General features: G+C 41.9%; 1 protein-coding gene across 1 annotated transcript; it reads left to right on the top strand.

The window, feature by feature from the left end:
* The first annotated feature begins 1373 nt into the window (after positions 1-1373).
* LOC123817522 (thymosin beta-4-like) lies at positions 1374-1508 on the top strand. The gene has a single exon (XM_045837237.1). The coding sequence runs from the start codon at positions 1374-1376 to the stop codon at positions 1506-1508; it is 135 nt and encodes a 44-aa protein (XP_045693193.1).
* The last annotated feature ends 16833 nt before the right edge of the window (positions 1509-18341 follow it).

Here is an 18341-nt window from a genome sequence, read left to right as displayed (position 1 = left end):
TCTTTCTGCTGTGTAGAATTCCAGTGTGTAAATGTACCATAGTTTTTGATTCACTCATTTACTGATGGGCGCTTAGGTTGCTTCTAGCACTTGGCTATCGTAAATTGTGCTGCTATGAACATTGGGGTGCATAGGTTTAAAAATCATGTTAAATTGCCCTAACTTGTTGCTGACTCCATCCCCAGTCAGAGCACATTCTTGGGTTGCAAGTTCAGTCCCTGGTTAGGGTGTGTGTGAGAGGCAACCAATCCATGTTTCTCTGTCACATTGATGTTTCCCTCCCTCTCTCCTCTTTCCCTCTCTCTAAAACCAATAAATAAAATATTTTAATTTTTTTAAATAAAAAGAGTCAATGAAAATGGAGATGCAGTAATCAAAATATAAAGTCACTTTTAATAGTTGCATAGGATTCCATTGGAAAGATACACCATTATGTTAGTTCACTAGAAATCAGTTTCTCTTTATGTAAAAAAAATGCTGGGCTGCACATCTTGTACACACAGATGCTACAATTTCAGTGGTCCTCTTATCCCTACTGTCTTAGGGAACAGTGGAAGTAGGGGAAGGGTCATGAAAAGGTGAAATTTACTCATCCCTTATGGAGGAGCTGCAGGGAGAGTGTCTGAATGTCCCTGGAGATGACCTTGGCCTTACCTCCCATATGGCAGTGTTTAGAGCAGCAGCTCTGAAACCTCAGTGTGCACACAGATCACCTGGGGAACTTGTTGCAGGCTCCGGAGCTGCACCCCAGAGAGTCAGATTTGGTCTGAGGAGGAGTCCAAGAATCTGCATTTTTTAACAAGCACTCTAGCTGTTTGTTGCATGGGTGGATGGTGGGCCACATTTGGAGAAATACTGACTTAGAGAGTGGAAGAGAGAGTAGAGGAAGGTAAATAGTGTTCACCTGATAAACAGAAATGGGGGGTTGTTGTGGAAGAAAATTAATTACACATCTTCAGTCAACCTAGGGGACCAGGGTCCAGTGTGCTTTGGTTAGGGCAGAACTAACAAAACTGCCTTCTACTAGTACAGAATAATATTGAATGTAAACTGTGATTAAAAAATAAAAATTAGCCCTGGCTGCTGTGGCTCAGTGGATTGAGTGCTGGCCTGCAAACTGAAAGGTCACTAGTTTGATATCCAGTCAGGGCACATGCCTGGGTTGTGGGCCAGATCCCCAACTGGGATGTGGGAGAGGCAACCTATCGATGTATCTCTCACACATCAACGTTTCCTGCCCTCTTTTCCTCCCTTCCCCTCTCTCTAAAAGTAAATAAATAAAATCTTTTAGAAAGATAAAATAGACTTAGTGGCAGTCACTGAGCAAATTGGACTCCTCTTGTCTCATGCCTTGCTGCACTTCTTCAGCAATCATGTCTGATAAACCTGATGTGGCCGAGATTGAGAAATTCAATAAGTCAATATTGAAGAAGACAGAAAAGCAAGAGAAAAATCCACTGCCTTCCAAAGAAACAACTGAACAGGAGAAACAAGCAGGCAAATCATAATGAGGCCCACACCACCAATATGCACTGTACATTCCACAAGCATTGCCTTCTTATTTTACTTCTTTTAGCTGTTTAACTTTGTAAGATGCAAAGAGGTTGCATCAATTTAAATGACTGGGCTGCCCCTTTTCACATCAGACTACTGACAATGGAGGCCGCACCTGCCTCTCCCATCTGCCTGGCTGGCTGACAGGGAAGGAAAAGAACTTGCATGTTGCTGAAGGAAGTTCAGTGGGAGGACAGTGAAACCTAGTCTAAAAGCCAAGCTGGTCCAAGGTGTTCTGCAGGCTGTAAAATGCAGTTTAATCAGAGTGCCATTTTTTGTTCAAATTATTTTAACAAATGGAATGCTCAATTTTTTAATATGCAAATAAAAACTTTTCAAACCTGCTTCATGTAACTGGTTCAAGAAGAAGTGGCAATTCTCAGATGAAATCTGTGTAAAGGGTCCTGCCTGCCTCAAGGTCTCATTACAGACAGATAAATGACACATATCTGGTGATTTTGGTAAATTCTGTTACAACAAAAAAGTTGGTTTCACCAAGGTTTGTGGAATGCATTATCTAGACTAGCCAACAGTGAGCTCATTTTCTTAGGCTGACAATTACTATGAACTGTATGAAAAGTTTTATGTATTTACTTTTATAGATTTTGATAAGCCAACAAAATTTTTATATGATAAAAATGGCAATATTTAGAAAAAAATAAATTAAATAAAAAATTTTAATTAAAAAATTTTAAAAATGTTAAATTTCCTTTCATTCTCTAAAAGGATCCATTGATCACCTTGGCCTGTGTGGCCCAGCTGATTGCACATCATTCTGAAAACCAAAAGGTCTTGGATTTGATTCCTGGTGAAGGCATATGTCTGGGTTGTGGGTTGGGTCCCTGGTTGGAGTGGATTTCAGCACATACTAAAAGGCAACCAGTCAGTGTTTCTCTCCCTTTCTTTCTCCCCCAACTCCCAGCTTCCCCTCTCTCTAAGTCCTCTATCCCTGCCTTCCTATCTAAAAAAGCAGTTTAAAAAAGGTCCTCGTGTGAGAAATAAGTAAATAAATGAAAGGATCCAATGATTCTGATAGTCACATGGAAAGACCTAAACTGTCTACACCCAAACTGTCTAGGCTGTCCTTAAACTGTCATTTCCTCCTCTCCCTGGTGCTTAACGTTATTCAGTTATGAATGTGGGTACGTAGAAAGAGCTCAGCATGTTCACTGGGGCATTTAAAATCCATGGGCTCTGGCTGGGAAAGGTGGGAGCCTAACTCAGGGTCCCCAGCAGAGATACCCAAGTTAGGGATACTGCTGGAAAGTGGGAGAATAATCCCATCTTGGAGAGGATGTGGCACAACAGGAACTCTGATGAGTAGAACATAAATTGGTCCATCCACTCTGAAAAACAATTTGACCCAGTAATTCTACTCCAAGGCATATACCCCAGGGAAGCTCTTATACTTGGGCTCTAGAAAACATAGACACCAAAACAGCAAAAAATTGGAAAGAATCCAAATGCCCTTGGACAAAAGAATGGATAAATTATTTGTGGTATATTCACACAGTAAAATACTATACCTAGTACAAATTAATAAACTACACATCAGCATGGATGAATTTGAAAAGTATGAGTGAAAAAGTAATTCATAAAATATATTCTTGTTGAATTTAAAAATAAGCAAAACTAAACAATTTATTGTTTGGGGCTTTATGTGTAGGGAAATATAAAGAAAAGCAAAGGATTGTGGGACAAATTTACAAGAGCAGTCACCGTACATCAGCCCCCACCCGAAACGTAGCCACTACTCAGGTTGAGGCAGGGTGAGATCTTCTAATACAAGTAGTGATGTTCCAGCTCTTATGTGGGGTGGTGGATTTACAAGTGTTTGTTTTATTATGCATATGACTATATATACATAGCATGTGTTCTTTTGGCTATATCAGATATTTCAAAATATAAAAAGTAAAGAGGGAGAAAGATGAAACTCCTAGCCACTACTGTGGTCTTTCAAGGTTATTTATCCTCTGAACCCCACGTCTCCTCCAACAGGCCTGTGGACCAGGAAGCAAAATGTCAAGCCTGAAGAGACCAACAGAAGCTTGTAAATTTCTACCCCAACTGGTGTGGCTCACTGGATTGAACACTGGCCTGGGAACTAAAGAAGCTTATAAAAATCCACCTCCCTCCCTGGCTGGTATGGCTCAGTGGATTGAGTATTGGCCTGAGAACCGAAAGGTTGTGCGTTTGATTCCTGGTCAGGGGACATGCCTGGGTTGTGGGCCAGGTCCCCAGTTGGGGGTGTGTGAGAGGCAACCAATCACATGCTCCTGTTCCGCCCCTTTCCAACCTGTTTCTCACAGACTGTATGTGTCTCTAAGTCATGGCCTCTTTTCCCAGCCAAGCTGATTGCATGTTTAGATAAGACACCACTTTTCTCTGACAACAACATATGCTTGGGAACATTGTTTTCTGAACAAGCAAAACATTCTAGCACCTACTTTTTCTTATCGTAATGCATCATTGGCACCCATTCTTTTTCATCGGCCAGTGTCACATCTGGCTGGGCCTCCGGACTTCCTTTTGCTTCCCTGATCGTGAGCTTTCTTGGCTTCCTTCCTGAATGTGAGCTCAACAGCAGGACCAGAGCTCTCCTGGGCCTCAAACGTTCTCTTCATGCATGTATATTAATTGAAAGACCACCCAACCTTTAGAAGAGGGGTAGAGTTCCTGAGTGAGGTCAAGCCTTGAACAATATAGTTGAGTAGATTAGGGCTCTAAATAGGTGAGTTCCAATCCCCACTTCCCCTGCCTGACTGTGTGGCTTGTGATAGGCCCTTCATTGCCATGGTGCCTATTGGTTTGCCCTAGAGAGAGTAGTGATTTTTGGGACGTAAATAATGTGCAAAGACCATTAAAGAATGAAAAAGATGTTAAAGTTCATCTAGTTTTACCCATTTATGTTAAAGATGGAACAACTAAGGCTAAAGTAGGATGGAGACTTGGGTGGGCTAGGGATGCTTTACTGGCAGATTCTGGACTAGAACCCAGGTCTCCAGTCTGTCATCCCTTTGCCTCCCTGTTGTTGCTGAGGGATAAAGGTGAGAGAGGAGGACCTACAGCCACTAGCTTAGCTGTGTCTGAGCTTCATCCAAGAGCAAGACAGTCAACTTTAGAAGATGTTGCCTTTGAAACTGCTGACATTATCTGGGGGCGGGAGAGGCCTGCTTCACCTGTCAGCTGGTCCATTGCACAATCTGGCAAGCTGAGGCCTGAGGCTCTTCTTCCCACACTAGGCCCAGCTATGGAAGGGCGAAGTGGGGGTTCAGAGAATAACAAAAATTTGGACTCTACCCCTACCTCTCCCTCTGACCTTTCACTCTCTCCCTGCAGGTATTGGGGTACACTGAGGGGTAAGAAAGGCCTGAGGAGGGGACGTAGGGATGGGAAAGCAAGCTCTCTACGAGAGTTGAAGGGGAGCAGGGCTACTTCTCTTCACCCCAAATGGGTATTTAATTTTGGGGAAGGAGTTTGTGGACAATGTAGAAAGGAGGAGGAAGAAGCTTTGGCCTGGTCCTTCTTTCAGCCCTTGAGTTCAGCATTTATCTTTGAATTGAAGAAACAGGAGAAAGTGAGACAGAGGGCTGAGTTGATCAGTGAGGTTGCCACTCTAATGGAGGCAGTGGAGACTGGACTCAGTACAGAGATGTCTGGGGTCCCATTTTTGTCCCCTGGCTGGTAAGGCAGCAAATGGAGAGACCAGGAGTGCACACGGCCTCTCCCAGTGCTGGCACACACAGACTGCCATACGTCAGCCCCCATCCGAAACATAGCCACTGCTCAGGATTCCATCAAAGGCCCCGAGCAACCTGATTAGAGCTCGTGTTGTTATGTTTTGTTTTGTTTTTTATTATTATTCAACTGTCATATCTGAGAATGCCTGACTATAACACAAAGGGGGTTTCTTTTTTCATTTAACTTTACCATATGCACAGCAGGTCCAGGCTAGATCATATAATCCGAGCACAGACATTTAACCTTTTCCATGCTATTCATGTTTATAATGCACAAAAATACTGTAATTGAAGCTACGCCTTTTAGTGACTAGAGGAGACTTTACAGCTGCCACAAACTTCAGCCCTCAAACTCAGTTGTATGAAAAGCAGAACTTAGCTTTTGGGGGGTTCCAAAGTTTTGCACAGTTTTGGGAGGGCTTTTGTTGGCAGGGGCCATTCAACCCTCAGGCATTTATCCCTGCAGGGCACAGTGGCTCTGTCAGCAGTTTCCATTCCCAACTTGGTGGCATGGGACACAGTCTCCCGACAACGCAGTGAGTAGCCATGCCCTCCGCAGGGACCCGTGCTCCTGCTCTCAGTCTCACAGACCTCTCCGCTCTTTCCTTGTTTCCTTCCTCCAGACTGGGGAGAAATATTGATGTGTGTACAATTATCATGGTATTTTAAAAACAGACACAATGTAGTAATGTATGGTTCTTTTAATTGAATATGAAGATCTAGTGATGGATCTAATAACTTCATACTTTTGAAGTGCTGATAAATGTTAACAATATTTGAACACATTGTAACACCCATGGTAGGACATGAAAAGAGCTGATTTCTGCTGATGAAAAAGGCCTGGGCCCTGTTAATACAACAGTGGTTTATTGCCTGCATTCATAATGGAAGGAAATGCTACATTTCAGATACAGATTAATGAAAAGAAAAATGTGGGTTTTTTTCCACATCCAAGTTCAAGGGTCTAAGTCATAAAAACCCTGGCCAGAGGAAATTCATCTCTTTCAATCCCAATTTCATTAATAGCAGCCACAAATTCTCCTTGAGACTAGTAGCACAAGACCTATTATCTGTTTGAATGAAGGAGGAGACAGTGTGTACATAGGTTAATATCTAAATAAAAACTTTTTTTTATCTCTGGTGGGGCTTATTTACTCCTAGTTTACACACAGAATTCACATGTCTGATGATCTCTTTTTTTTAACTCACAGAAAAATAGAATCAGCAGAGTAGAAAAGAGATCTGCAGCTGCTAAGAAAACACATTTATACCTAAAATGATCACAAACAGCTTAACATGTAGGGAGAAAAATTGTTTTAGGCAGACAAGAATTCAAAAATCGTAGAAAATTGGGAAGACTTAGTTTGTGCAGGAGCCAATAATTATATTTTGCTTTACTGAGACTACAATAACTGATATTCACCACTATGACCCCATAGTCTGAAGGAAGAACTAAAGAATGTAGGCTTGTTAACCTGTATTAGGAAGAAGTATTGGATGTAACAGACTTAGCACAATCTGCAAGCAAGATGGTTAAAATAAAGTTCTGATGCTTAAAAGGATAAGTCTGCAGGTTTTGAAATAAGTATTGCACCCATGACCCTGTGTACCCTCATTCCTGGGGTTCTTCTTACAGGACACTTTGAAGTTTCCCATGCTCCCCTGGGAGTACAGGACAGTGGTAGGGGTTATGGGACCACGGGAAGAGGACCTGAGTTCAAATGGCAACCTCCATAGCAAATGATAGAGCATAGAGAACAGGACCCCGGTGACTCCCATTCATCCAATGATGGTCAGTAGGTCCTAACCCACAGAATTAAGGAATCTTTTCCCATTAAAGCCAAAAGTCCTCAACTTCACCCCAGGACCAGGACCTAGCAGAAGGGGTGCCAAGAGAGATATCAAGGGCAGACACGAGCTTGCCTGGTCCAAACCTGTCTTTTACAGATGAGGAAACTGAGGCCCAGAGATAAAGTTAGTGTAAAATTAGCATTGTTTCTTTAAATATTTTGGTGGAATGCAATGATAAAGCTATTTGGGCCTAGAGTTACTTATAAGTATAGAATGATCCAGGTTTTCTATTTGTTCTTGTGTTCATTTTGGGAAGTTTTATTTTATTATATTGAATATTTGCCCATTTCAACAAAATATAGAAATTATTAGGATAAAATTGTTTATAATCTCATTTAAAATATCTATAGATTCTATAGTACTTACTATCCCTTTTTTTATTCCCTGATAATGGTTATTTAAACCTTTCCTTTTTTCTTGATCAGTTGTGCCAAAGTTTTAACAATTAGTCTCTTCAAAATACCAACATTTATCTTAATTTTCTCTATTGTATGTTTGCTTTCTGCTTCCGCTCTTATGTTTTTTTAAAAAATTTTATTTATTTACTTTTAGAGAGAGAAGAAGAGAGTGAGAAAGAGAGAGAAGAACACCAATGTGTGAGAGAAATATCAATCAGTTGCCTCTCACACACACCCCAACTGGGGCCCGGGCCACAACCCAGACATGTGCCCTGATCAGGAATAAAACCGACCACCTTCCGCCTTGCTGGACGATGCCCAATCAACTGAGCGACTCTGGTTTGGGCTGCTCTTATATTAATTATTTATTCTTTCACATTCTTTGGGTTTAATCTGTCATTTAAAAGAATTTCTTGAGCCCTGACTGGCGTGGCTCAGTGGATTGAACATGGGCCTGTGAACCAAAGGGTTGCCAGTTCAATTCCTAGTCAGGGCACATGCCTGGGTTGCAGGCCAGGCCCCAACATGGGGTGTGCAAGAGGCAACCACATGTTGATGTTTCTTTCCCTCTCTTTCTCCCTTTTCCTCACTCTCTAAAAGTAAATAAATAAAATCTTTAAAAAAATTTCTTGACACTGATGCTTCAAACATTGATTCTTAGCCTTTCTTCCTTTCTGATATACATATTTAAAATTATAACGTTTCTTTTAGCACGGTTACATCCCACAAACAACGGACCAAAACTGCAAGTCATGCAATTGAAGCACGTGCAGAGGAAAGAACTTTGACATCCAGCTGCACCCAGAAGCAAGGTCTTGCCACCCTCACCCCCAGCAGAACAAAGGACCAGGACATAATTGGAACTTGAACATCTGAATCCTTTCAGAAGCCAAGGGTCCACATTGTCCAAGAAGATCTGGTGTTGATGCATCTTTACCATAAATGGCCAAATTCCAAGGTCCTCCAATTAAAACTTGACCCACCAGCACTTCTGTATAATTGTTTTCCTGAGCCCCTTAAAATTCCTTAACCTCCTCCAGTGAGCAAGGTGGATTTGAGGCACTATTAGGTCTCCCATCTTCTCAGTTGGTGCCTTCTCTCTTTTTTTTTAAAGGTTTTATTTATTTATTTTTAGAGAGGGAATGGAAGGAGAAAGAGAGAGAGAGAGAAACATCAATGTGCAGTTGCTGGGGGCCATGGCCTGCAACCCAGGCATGTGCCCTGACTGGGAATCGAACCTGTGACACTTTGACTTGCAGCCTGTGCTCAATCCACTGAGCTATGCCAGACAGGGCTTGTTGGTACCTTCTTGATCAATAAACTTTTCCTTACTCCAAACTCTGACATGTTAAGTTTTGGCCTTTTGAAGTGTTGGACTCATGAACAAGGCTGCTGTCTTCATGTCTAACACAGAAGCTTGAAGTCCACAGAGCAGGCAGTTGGGAACAGAAAATGGAGATGAAGTGGAGGAGAACAAAAATAAGGTGGAACTCACAGGCTTGAGCTGGAGCCCATGAGGATTGACTGAAGTCAATGTCAGTTCTTATGGCCTCTAGAGTGGATGGTGTGGGTGTCCTGAAGAGGCCAGGGCTCTTTGCACAGCTAAACACCCATACCTGTCCCAGAAGTCAGAAAGGCTGAAGGAAGGTTCAAGGGAAGGTGAAGCAGTTACATGCACAGCTGCTGCCTCATGTCAATGAGGTGAGGCAGCAGATAATCCACCCCATATGTCAGCTACACAATAGCTGCTGCTTCATTGCCACCCTCCAAAGCTCCCACAAGAAACTTGTGGCTCATGCTAATTAGAAACATACAGAAAAGGGAACTGTAGGAAATGTAATTTAGTCTTGCCAAGCTGAAACATTTCAAAGGCATTATACTTACTATATAGCTCAATAGTTATGAACACCTGCCCTAGAATCAGACTTCCCAAGTTTCCACTGCAGTTCCTTTATTTAAAACTGTATGTCCACCTGAAACTAATACAAAATAATACTGAATGTAAACTGTAAAAAACCCCACTATTTGAACCTCTTTTTTTAAAAGCTGTATGTTCAAAAGTATATTACTTAGTCTCTCTATGCTTCAGCTTTCTTGTCTATAAAATAAAGATATAACAATGGTACTTACCCTACAAAATTTGTGTGAGGTTTAAATGAGATAATATATATGTACCATTGATGTATTATTAATAAGAGTTGGCCTATTGGAAAAGTTAAATAAGTATTAGTTATTAGTTGTGTGATCTTGGGCAAATCATTTAATTTTTCTGATCTTCAGTTTTTTTCATCTATTAAGTAGAGATAAATTCCTTGGCCTAGTTCAAAGGCATCTACTGAGGCTAAAATGAAATAAACCATCTTAAAGTCTTGGTCAAATATGAACCGACATGATGCTGATCATAAGCACCTCTCTTAGCTCCTTCCAGCCTCAGGACTGATACCTACCCCAGTGACTAATCTAAAGTGAGCTCATCAGTGATTATTCGTTAGAAGAGTGGTTGTCCAAAATTACCATATTAATGTAAGATGTGAACAGTAGGAAAAGCTGGGTGCAGGAGTATATGGACTTCTCTGTAGTACCTCTGAAATTTTTCTTTTTTTTTTTCAATATATTTTACTGATTATGCTATTACAGTTGTCCCATTTTTTTTCTCTGCTTTATTCCCCTCCACCCTGTACCATCATTCCTCCACCTTAGTTCATGTCCATGGGTCATACGTGTAAGTTCTTTGGCTTCTCCACTTCCCATACTATTTTTAACCTCTCCCCTGTCTATTTTGTACCTACCATTTATGCTTCTTATTCCCTGTACCTTTTCCACCATTCTACCTCTTCCTTCTCCCCACTGCTAACCCTCCGTGTGATCTCCATTTCTGTGATTCTCTTCCTGTTCTATTGTTTGCTTAGTTCACTTTTGTTTTTAGGTTCAGTTGTTGATAGTTGTGAGTTTGTTGTCATTTTACTGTTCATATTTTTGATCATCTTCTTTTTCTTAGATAAGTCCCTTCAACATTTCATATAATAAGGGCTTGGTGATGATGAACTCCTTTAACTTGACCTTATCTGGGAAGCATTTTATCTGCCCTTCCATTCTAAATGATAGCTTTGCTGAATAGAGTAATCTTGGATGTAGCTCCTTGCTTTTCATGACTTGGAATAGTTCTTTCCAGCCCCTTCTTGCCTGCAAGGTCTCTTTTGAGAAATCAGCTGATAGTCTTTTATGGGAACTCCTTTGTAAGTAACTCTCTCTTTTTCTCTTGATGCTTCTAGAATTCTCTCCTTCTCTGTAATCTTGGGTAATTTAATTATGATGTGCCTTGGTGTGTGCTTCATTGGGTCCAGCTTCTTTGGGACTCCCTGAGCTTCCTGGACTTCCTGGAAGTCTATTTCCTTCACCAGATTGGGAAAGTTCTTCTTCATTATTTTTTCAAAAATGTTTTCAATTTCTTGCTGTTCCTTTTCTCCTTCTGGAACCCCTATGACTTGGATGTTGGAACATTTAAAGTTGTCCTGTAGGTTCCTAAGCCTCTCCTCATTTTCTGAATTCTTATTTCTTCATTCTATTTTAGTTTAATGTTTATTTCTCCCTTCTGGTCCACACTGTTGATTTGAGTCCCAGTTTCCTTTCCTTCACTGTTGGTTTCCTGTATTTCACTTTGCACAGCCTTCACTTTTTCCTCTATTTTTCAGCCATACTCACCATTTCTGTGAGCATCCTGATGACCAGTGTTTTGAACTCTATCTGATAGGTTGGCTATCTCTTCATCACTTAGTTGTATTTTTTTTTTTGAGCTTTGATCTGTTCTTTCATTTGGGCCATATTTCTTTGTCTTGGAGCACCTGTTACATAGTAAGGGGTGGAGACTTAGGTAATCACTGTGGTAGTCAGTCACTTACTCTGCTACCCACTAGCAAATTGGGCCCTTCTGGTGCTGATTCCCAAAGGGGGATGGTCCTGTGTACGTTCCAGGACCCTGTGGGTCTCTCCAGCGAATTCTTTTGTGAGGCTGGGAGTTTTTCCTGCTGCCTTACCCCTCACAGGTTGTTTTCAGTCAGAGATTTTGAGGCTTTATTTCCTAGACCTGGAACCCTGGTTGAGCAGTCTGTCTCACTCCCCAGTTGTTCCTCCTGGTTTTTCCACACACATAATGTGGGACTGTCTGCTCTGCCAGCCACAGCCTCACTCACCCCGGTTCTCCAGCCACTGCCTTGCCATGAGTCCTCTCCACCCTGGCTGCCCACCTCCATCCCTCCTACCCGTCTGGATGAATGTTTCTTCTTTAATTCCTTGGTTGTTGGACTTCCATACTGTTCGATTTTCTGGAAGTTTGGTTATTTTTTGTTTTTAAATTTGTTGTTGTCCTTCTTTTGGTTGTGTGAGGAAGCAAAATATATCTACGTATGCCTCCATCTTGTCTGGAAGTCCTGATTCTATAAATCTAAAACTATTAAAAATAAAACATTTTTTAAAGAATTGTTTTAAAATTTATTTATTGATTGATTTTTAGAGAGAGGGAAAGGGAAGGAGAAAGAGAGGAAGAGAGAAACATTATGTGTGGTTGCCCATCACATGGTCCCCACTAGGGACCTGGCCTGCAACCCAGGCATGTGCCCTGACTGGGAATCGAACCGATGACCCTTTGGTTTGCAGGCCAGCACTACTCAATCCACTGAGCTACACCAGCCAGGGCAAAAGAAAGCATTTTTTAAAAACTTAATTTAAAACAAATTAAAATAAAACTTAGAAAAAGAAAATGGTTCTCAAACTTTAGCAGGCATCAGAATCCCCTGCAGGGCTTGTTAGAATATCTCTTGCTGGGTTCCACTCCATGAGCTGTGACTTAGTAAGTCTGGGAATGGGCCAGAGAAGTTGCTTTTCTAATAAGCAGTGCTGAGACTGCTGACCTGAGAATCACACTTTGAGAACCACTGACATAAAATTGAAACTGTATGAGTTTTCCTGTATTTCTCATGAACAGAGGCTCCTATTCATCATGGCCTATCATTTCATGGCTCATTCTGTCCATGAGATCATCCAACATTTATTTACCAGGCAGGAAGGAGATAACTGATGACCAGCTCAGTCACTGAGCTGAGCAGAGTTCAACAGGGCCTGGAAAAATGCCTTTTACCTTCCTCCCTCTTTTCTCCAACTTCTTCAAAGCTCTAGACCATGAATCAAGCCATGCTTAAAATAATACACACACATAAATATTTAAAGACATAAATGTAATTGTAACAAAAAGTATGCTCATGGAGAAGAATTAAGAAAAAATAAAAAGAAGAAAAAAATACCCACAGCTTTCCCATCCAAAGACAACCACTTAATGTTTTTGTACATTTATTTCCCAAATTTTATTTCAACTATAATTTAAAAATTTTTCTTTTAAAGATTGTTGTAATCAAAAAGGACATACATTTTTATATTCTGCTTTTTACTTAACAGTGTGTCATAAACATTTTTATATTATGGTATAGTATTTGTAAATAGTAAATGATTGTATAATACTGCAACTGTTCCCCTTTTATTGGATGCCTCAATTTTTCCTGTGTTTTCTCTTTGTAAAAGAAGGTTCAGCCCTGACTGGTGTGGCTCAGTGGGTTGGGCATCGTCCTGCAAAATGAAAGGTCACAGGTTCAGTTCCTGGTTGGGGTACACGCCTGGGTTGTGGGCCATGTCCCTGGTTGGGGCACGCGAGAGGCAGCCAATCAATATTTCTCTCACATATGGATTCTCTCTCCCTCTCTTTCTCTCTAACTTCCCCTCTCTCTAAAAATAAATAAATAAAATCTTTAAAAAAGAAGGTTCAGACTTCACAGTTGCATGAATTCATGTGTGGATAAAATTATTTTTCTATAACTTAATAAATTTCTTTCTTAAGCCCCAGATTTCTAGAAATAGAAAACATAATCAAGTCCTTCTAGGTAAACTGAATTATAATCAGATTCTTTTTGCTCTTCCCAGCTCTTCACCTACCTCTCTGTTGCTGATGGAGTCAATGGAGAGGGGACAACCACCTCTTGAGCTTTCTCTTCATTGCCTCTGGGTAGCCTCCTGTTCCAGTATAACAGGTGAGTAGTCCCTGTCTGGCTCCTAGAAGGGCGGCAGTGGTGGTGTGTGAGTGGGAGTTGGGAAGGGCCTCTCCTCTATGCTGGCAATGTGCTGACGTGTAGCTGTGTTCTCATATGTCCATGTGGCATCCTCCTAACTCAGCCAGGAGATTCCCCTGCCCCTGACCCCCCAGAGGCTGGGAGAATCTTCTGTTACTTATCTCAAGCCTAGATATGCCAAGCTGTCATTTCTACTACACAGAGTCTGCACCATAAAGGTGGGAGATTTGCCTATGAGGCTTGCTGCCTGCCTAGGCCTTGCCTAGGAATCAAGGTCTTTTCAGCCCCCACTTAATTGAACTGGGAGGTTTATTGAACTTCAAATGGGGCCAGGTGCACAGTCCCTGCTGTTTTTTCTCTTCACACTCTCTACCTGTCTTCTCTCTCCAATAAGTTTTATCTTTTTAGAGTGGAGGTAGGGAAAATTGTGTTTTACTATTGTTTGACATGTTTTTTAAATTATTTTTTAAAGATTTTATTTATTTATTTTTAGAAAGAGGGGAAGGGAGGGAGAAAGAGAGGGAGAGAAATACTGGACTGCAACCTAGGCATGCACCCTGACTGGGAATTGAACCCGTGACATTTTGGTTTGCAGGCCATGGCTCAGTCCACTGAGCCACACCAGCCAGGACATGTTTTTATAGGTCTCCTCATACATCGTTTACTCTTATACTTGAATACATAGTTTATGAGTTTAAAAACTGAGATTTTGTTGACTGTCTTTTGTGGTTCTATACAAACAACTTCTTTAGGTGGCCTCTAGTCTCACAACCCAAAGGGAGGGGAAAGAACACACTGGTTATCATCCCATTATCCTGCCTCATAACTAATGCTGCAGAAATACTTGGGCACATGTCAACAATGACCTTTGACAGACAGGGTAGGGCTGACAACTATTTATGAGCCAAGGCCTCTGATGTCATTAAGGAAGGTGAAGGGAGGTTCTAGAGGCTAGAGAGCATGGTATAAGCAGATGATTCACCCTATGTACAACCTGGCACTGTCCAAGGAACTAGGAGTTATTACCTGTCCCTTCTCCTTCAATGATCAAAGATGGAGAAGGCCCAGACACAACAAAGGGTATCCTTTCCAGTCCACAGGGACAATGACTGTCCAAAACATTTGACTTACTCAGTCACAGCCCCTGTACCCCCCAAATCAATCAATCAATCAATCAATCAATCTATCTATCTATCTATCTATATCTATACCCTTTATGTTTGTATAATTTAGACATTTTCTTTAAACATTTTCCCAGAAGTAGAATTACTGAATCAAAGAATAAAATCTGTAAAATGTTGATGTTAAAGAAGAGATATACAGCCATAGTCTTAAGGAAAAGGGTCACTGGTTTGATTCTGGGTCAGGGCATATGCCTGGGTTGCAGATTTGGTCCCTGGTCAGGGTATGTTCAAGAGGCAACCAACTGATGTTTCTCTCTCTCTCTTTCTCTCTCCCTCCCCCTCTCTCTAAAAAATAAATAAATAAATAAATTCTTTTTAAAAATTACATTGTGTACATATGTATAAAAGACCAGGCTCTGACTGGCCTGGCTCAATTGGTTGGACATCACCCTGCAGAGCAAAGGGTCATCAGTTGGATTCCTGATCAGGGCGCATGCCTGGGTTGGAGGTTTGGCCTGTGGACAGGGTGTATACGAGAGGCAACTGATAGATGTTTCTCTCACATCGATGTTTCTCTCCTTTTCTTTCTCCTTCCCCTCTCCCTAAAAATAAATAAAATCTTTTAAAAAAAGACCAGAAGAGAACATACCAACATATTAATAGTGGTTATTACTAGGTAGTAGAATTATAGCTGCTTTGTCTTTTCTTAGTTATTCTTTTCCATATATATATATATTACTTTTAAACTCAGGGAGGGAATTGCTAGAAGGTAGCATATGTAATTAGGCTGTTTGGAATGTTATTTTATATACATTTTAATCTGTTATTCACATGCAGGTCTAGCCGAAATAGATTTCTTGGACTCTATGTATCTTTTCACTTCACTCAACTCAAGCCTTGCTCTTCCATGTGCACACCTCCAGAATTCCCTGCTCTGTACCTCCTCCCACAAGCCCCTATTCTGTTCCCACTAGACTTCCTTAGTTCACATTCTTTTCAAAAGTGAATCTCGCTCTGTGACACTTCTCTGAAGTGTCTCAGTCTGGAAAATCTCCAAGGACAATTTCCCTTTACTAACTTTTTTTTTTAGTTAAGATTTTATTTATTTATTTTTAGAGAGAGGAGAAGGGAAGGAGGAAGAGAGGGAGAAGAACATCAACGTGTGGTTGCCTCTCACTCCCCCCCCATTAAGGACCTGTCCTGCAACCCAGTATGTGCCCTGACTGGGAATTGAACCAGTGATTCTGGTTCGCCAACCAGCACTCAATCCACTGAGCCACACCAGCCAGGGTCCCTTTACTGACTTTTATTTTATCAAGACTTAGAGGTTACAAGTCCCATACAGCATGGGGTTGGTATGGGTGGGGGTGCCAGCCAAAGTGGCACTTCTGGGGCACTTAATAGATCAAACAAAGTCCACTGCCAAGAAGTCACCTGGGCTGGGCAGGTGACATACCCTGATAAGCTTTGTGGAAAGTCTGGTCTTCAACCCTTGGACTGCAGCCACAGGAGAACTCAGCAGAACTGGAGGTCCTGCTCATTCAGCTGGTCTGGGCCTCAGATGTGCCAGCTCCTTAACCCTGGCCATTGGAAGTGAGAGAGACACAAAGGGCAGGGAAGACTCCCATGAATCCACGAGGCGGACAAACCTGTCAGGTGCAGCTCCTTCACTCACAGAGGGTGTTCACTTTCCCCTCTGATTTATTTCCTCAGCAGTAGGCTCATGTAGGATCTCACAACAGGAAAGGCTGTTAGATAGCATCTGCTCCAAGCCTCTCCCTTTAAAGCACAGAGAAGCCAAGCTACTTACACACTGATGCAGAGTTTATGATGTAGCAAGTACCAGAGCACAGGTTTCCTGGCTCCTGGCTCAGCTCAGGGCTCTTTAATATAATCCTGTTTATCTTCTTCACAAATGGGGCATTTCTAAAGCAAACTATCTTATGTCTTAGGTCATCTTACCCTCAAATCAACACTGACCTGATGTATGACTGTAAACCATCAAAACTAGACAAATAAATGGGCCTACCCCATTTATTTTACAAATGAGCAACTGAGGCCCAGGGAGATTACCCAGGGTCACTTGGCTATCCAGGTTCAGAGCCAGCCCTCTGGTCTCATTCACAGCTACTTTTATTGTAGGTGGTCCAGGCACTCTGCCATACAAGACTAAACACCATGGATAGCAGGTTTGTGTCTCTAGGCACACTCAGTCACCAGGACCTAAGCAGGTAACTATCTCTACCTCTCTTTCTTCCTGTTTTTTAGTTTAGTGTTCTTTTGTCCACTTCCTGGCAAGATGAGTGACCAGCATCTGTGGATGTTGGTACTGAGGAGTAGAGCTCCCAACCTAGAAAGCATAGATTAACAGAAGGTGAGAGGTAGAGGTAGAGGTAGAGGTAGAGTGTGTGTGAGTGTGAGTATGTGAGTGTGTGTGTGTGTGTGTGTGTGTGTTGGGGAAAAGTCTGGACTGAGTGTGAAGATGTTATATTAAGACTGTGGTCTAGTGCTTCATTTAATTAAAGGGCAGAATATTTCAAATCAGGGTTGTCTTTTTTTGAAGATAATTTAAAATTCTGAAAGTTACCTATGAATGACTTGCTTATCTGCATCACACAAGCCAGGCAATTGCCAAGTCTTAGAGCAGAAAGTGACGGTGAATCATGGTATTCTGCCCCCAGGTTCTAGGTTGGCAAATTCTCAACAGTCCAAGATAAATGACTGTCCTTCTGTTCCCCATGCCTTCAGGGGGATGATATCCACCTCTTCACATGTCCTCTGAGGGCTCACACACTGAGCAAGAATAGGTGATGGAGTATACTAGTTGCCCAGGGCTGGGACATGTGCCCTCCCCTGGGACTGGGATCTGCCATCAGCCTTAGCCATTGCAACGGTTGCAAGTGGGAAGAGTGGTTCTCAAAAGGAAAATCAGGGGACTATTATTAGAAAAAGGGGACATGGATAGCAGGGAGGAAAAAATAGCTTTGCATATAACAAAGACAGTGATTTCCTAGAGGTGACACACTAGAATCTCTGTAAAGGATATGGTTGAATCAGCATCAATTCCAGGGGTCTTCCTGTGCTAGAGGCTGAAAAGATGAAGCTACATTCATGCAGCTAGGATTCTAGGTACAAATTAGGTTCTGCGAGATTTGAAAAGTGGAAGTGGGATAGGGGTCGTGCCATATTCTTGAGATGAGATTGCCAGTGTGCCATCTCCAGGTTCAGAGATGTGGAGAGGAAATTCTGGGGGCAGGAGTGGCAGAATTCCAAATTCCAGTGCCCAGGTTGGGCTGGTGACAGCAGCCTCCTGGTCCCGGCTTTCTGGTGCCTGGATTGTAGCTAGAGCAGCATATCTTGGAACTCAACTTCTTGAAGGCAGAACAGGGAATGGCTCCCTGGGAGTGTCCTAGGAGCCATTCGTGAAAGCAAGCCTTGAGCCTGCTCCTCCGGTCCTCCAGGGGTTTGGTCATCACTTAATCTTTGTGTTGAATCCATTCTGTTTTTAAACACCAGAAGTGATTTTGTTCTCTCACCTGATTCCTGACTGTCCCATCTGTG

The sequence above is a fragment of the Phyllostomus hastatus genome, unplaced genomic scaffold (assembly GCF_019186645.2).
Source record: "Phyllostomus hastatus isolate PE091 unplaced genomic scaffold, TTU_PhHast_1.1 phas_contig_210, whole genome shotgun sequence".
In the NCBI taxonomy this organism is placed as follows: Eukaryota; Metazoa; Chordata; class Mammalia; order Chiroptera; family Phyllostomidae; genus Phyllostomus; species Phyllostomus hastatus.
This window is presented reverse-complemented; position numbering and strand designations above follow the sequence as displayed.

Excerpts from the sequence above, each read along its gene's own strand:
- LOC123817522 (XM_045837237.1), top strand. The coding sequence starts at position 1,374 with ATGTCTGATAAACCTGATGTGGCCGAGATTGAGAAATTCAATAAGTCA.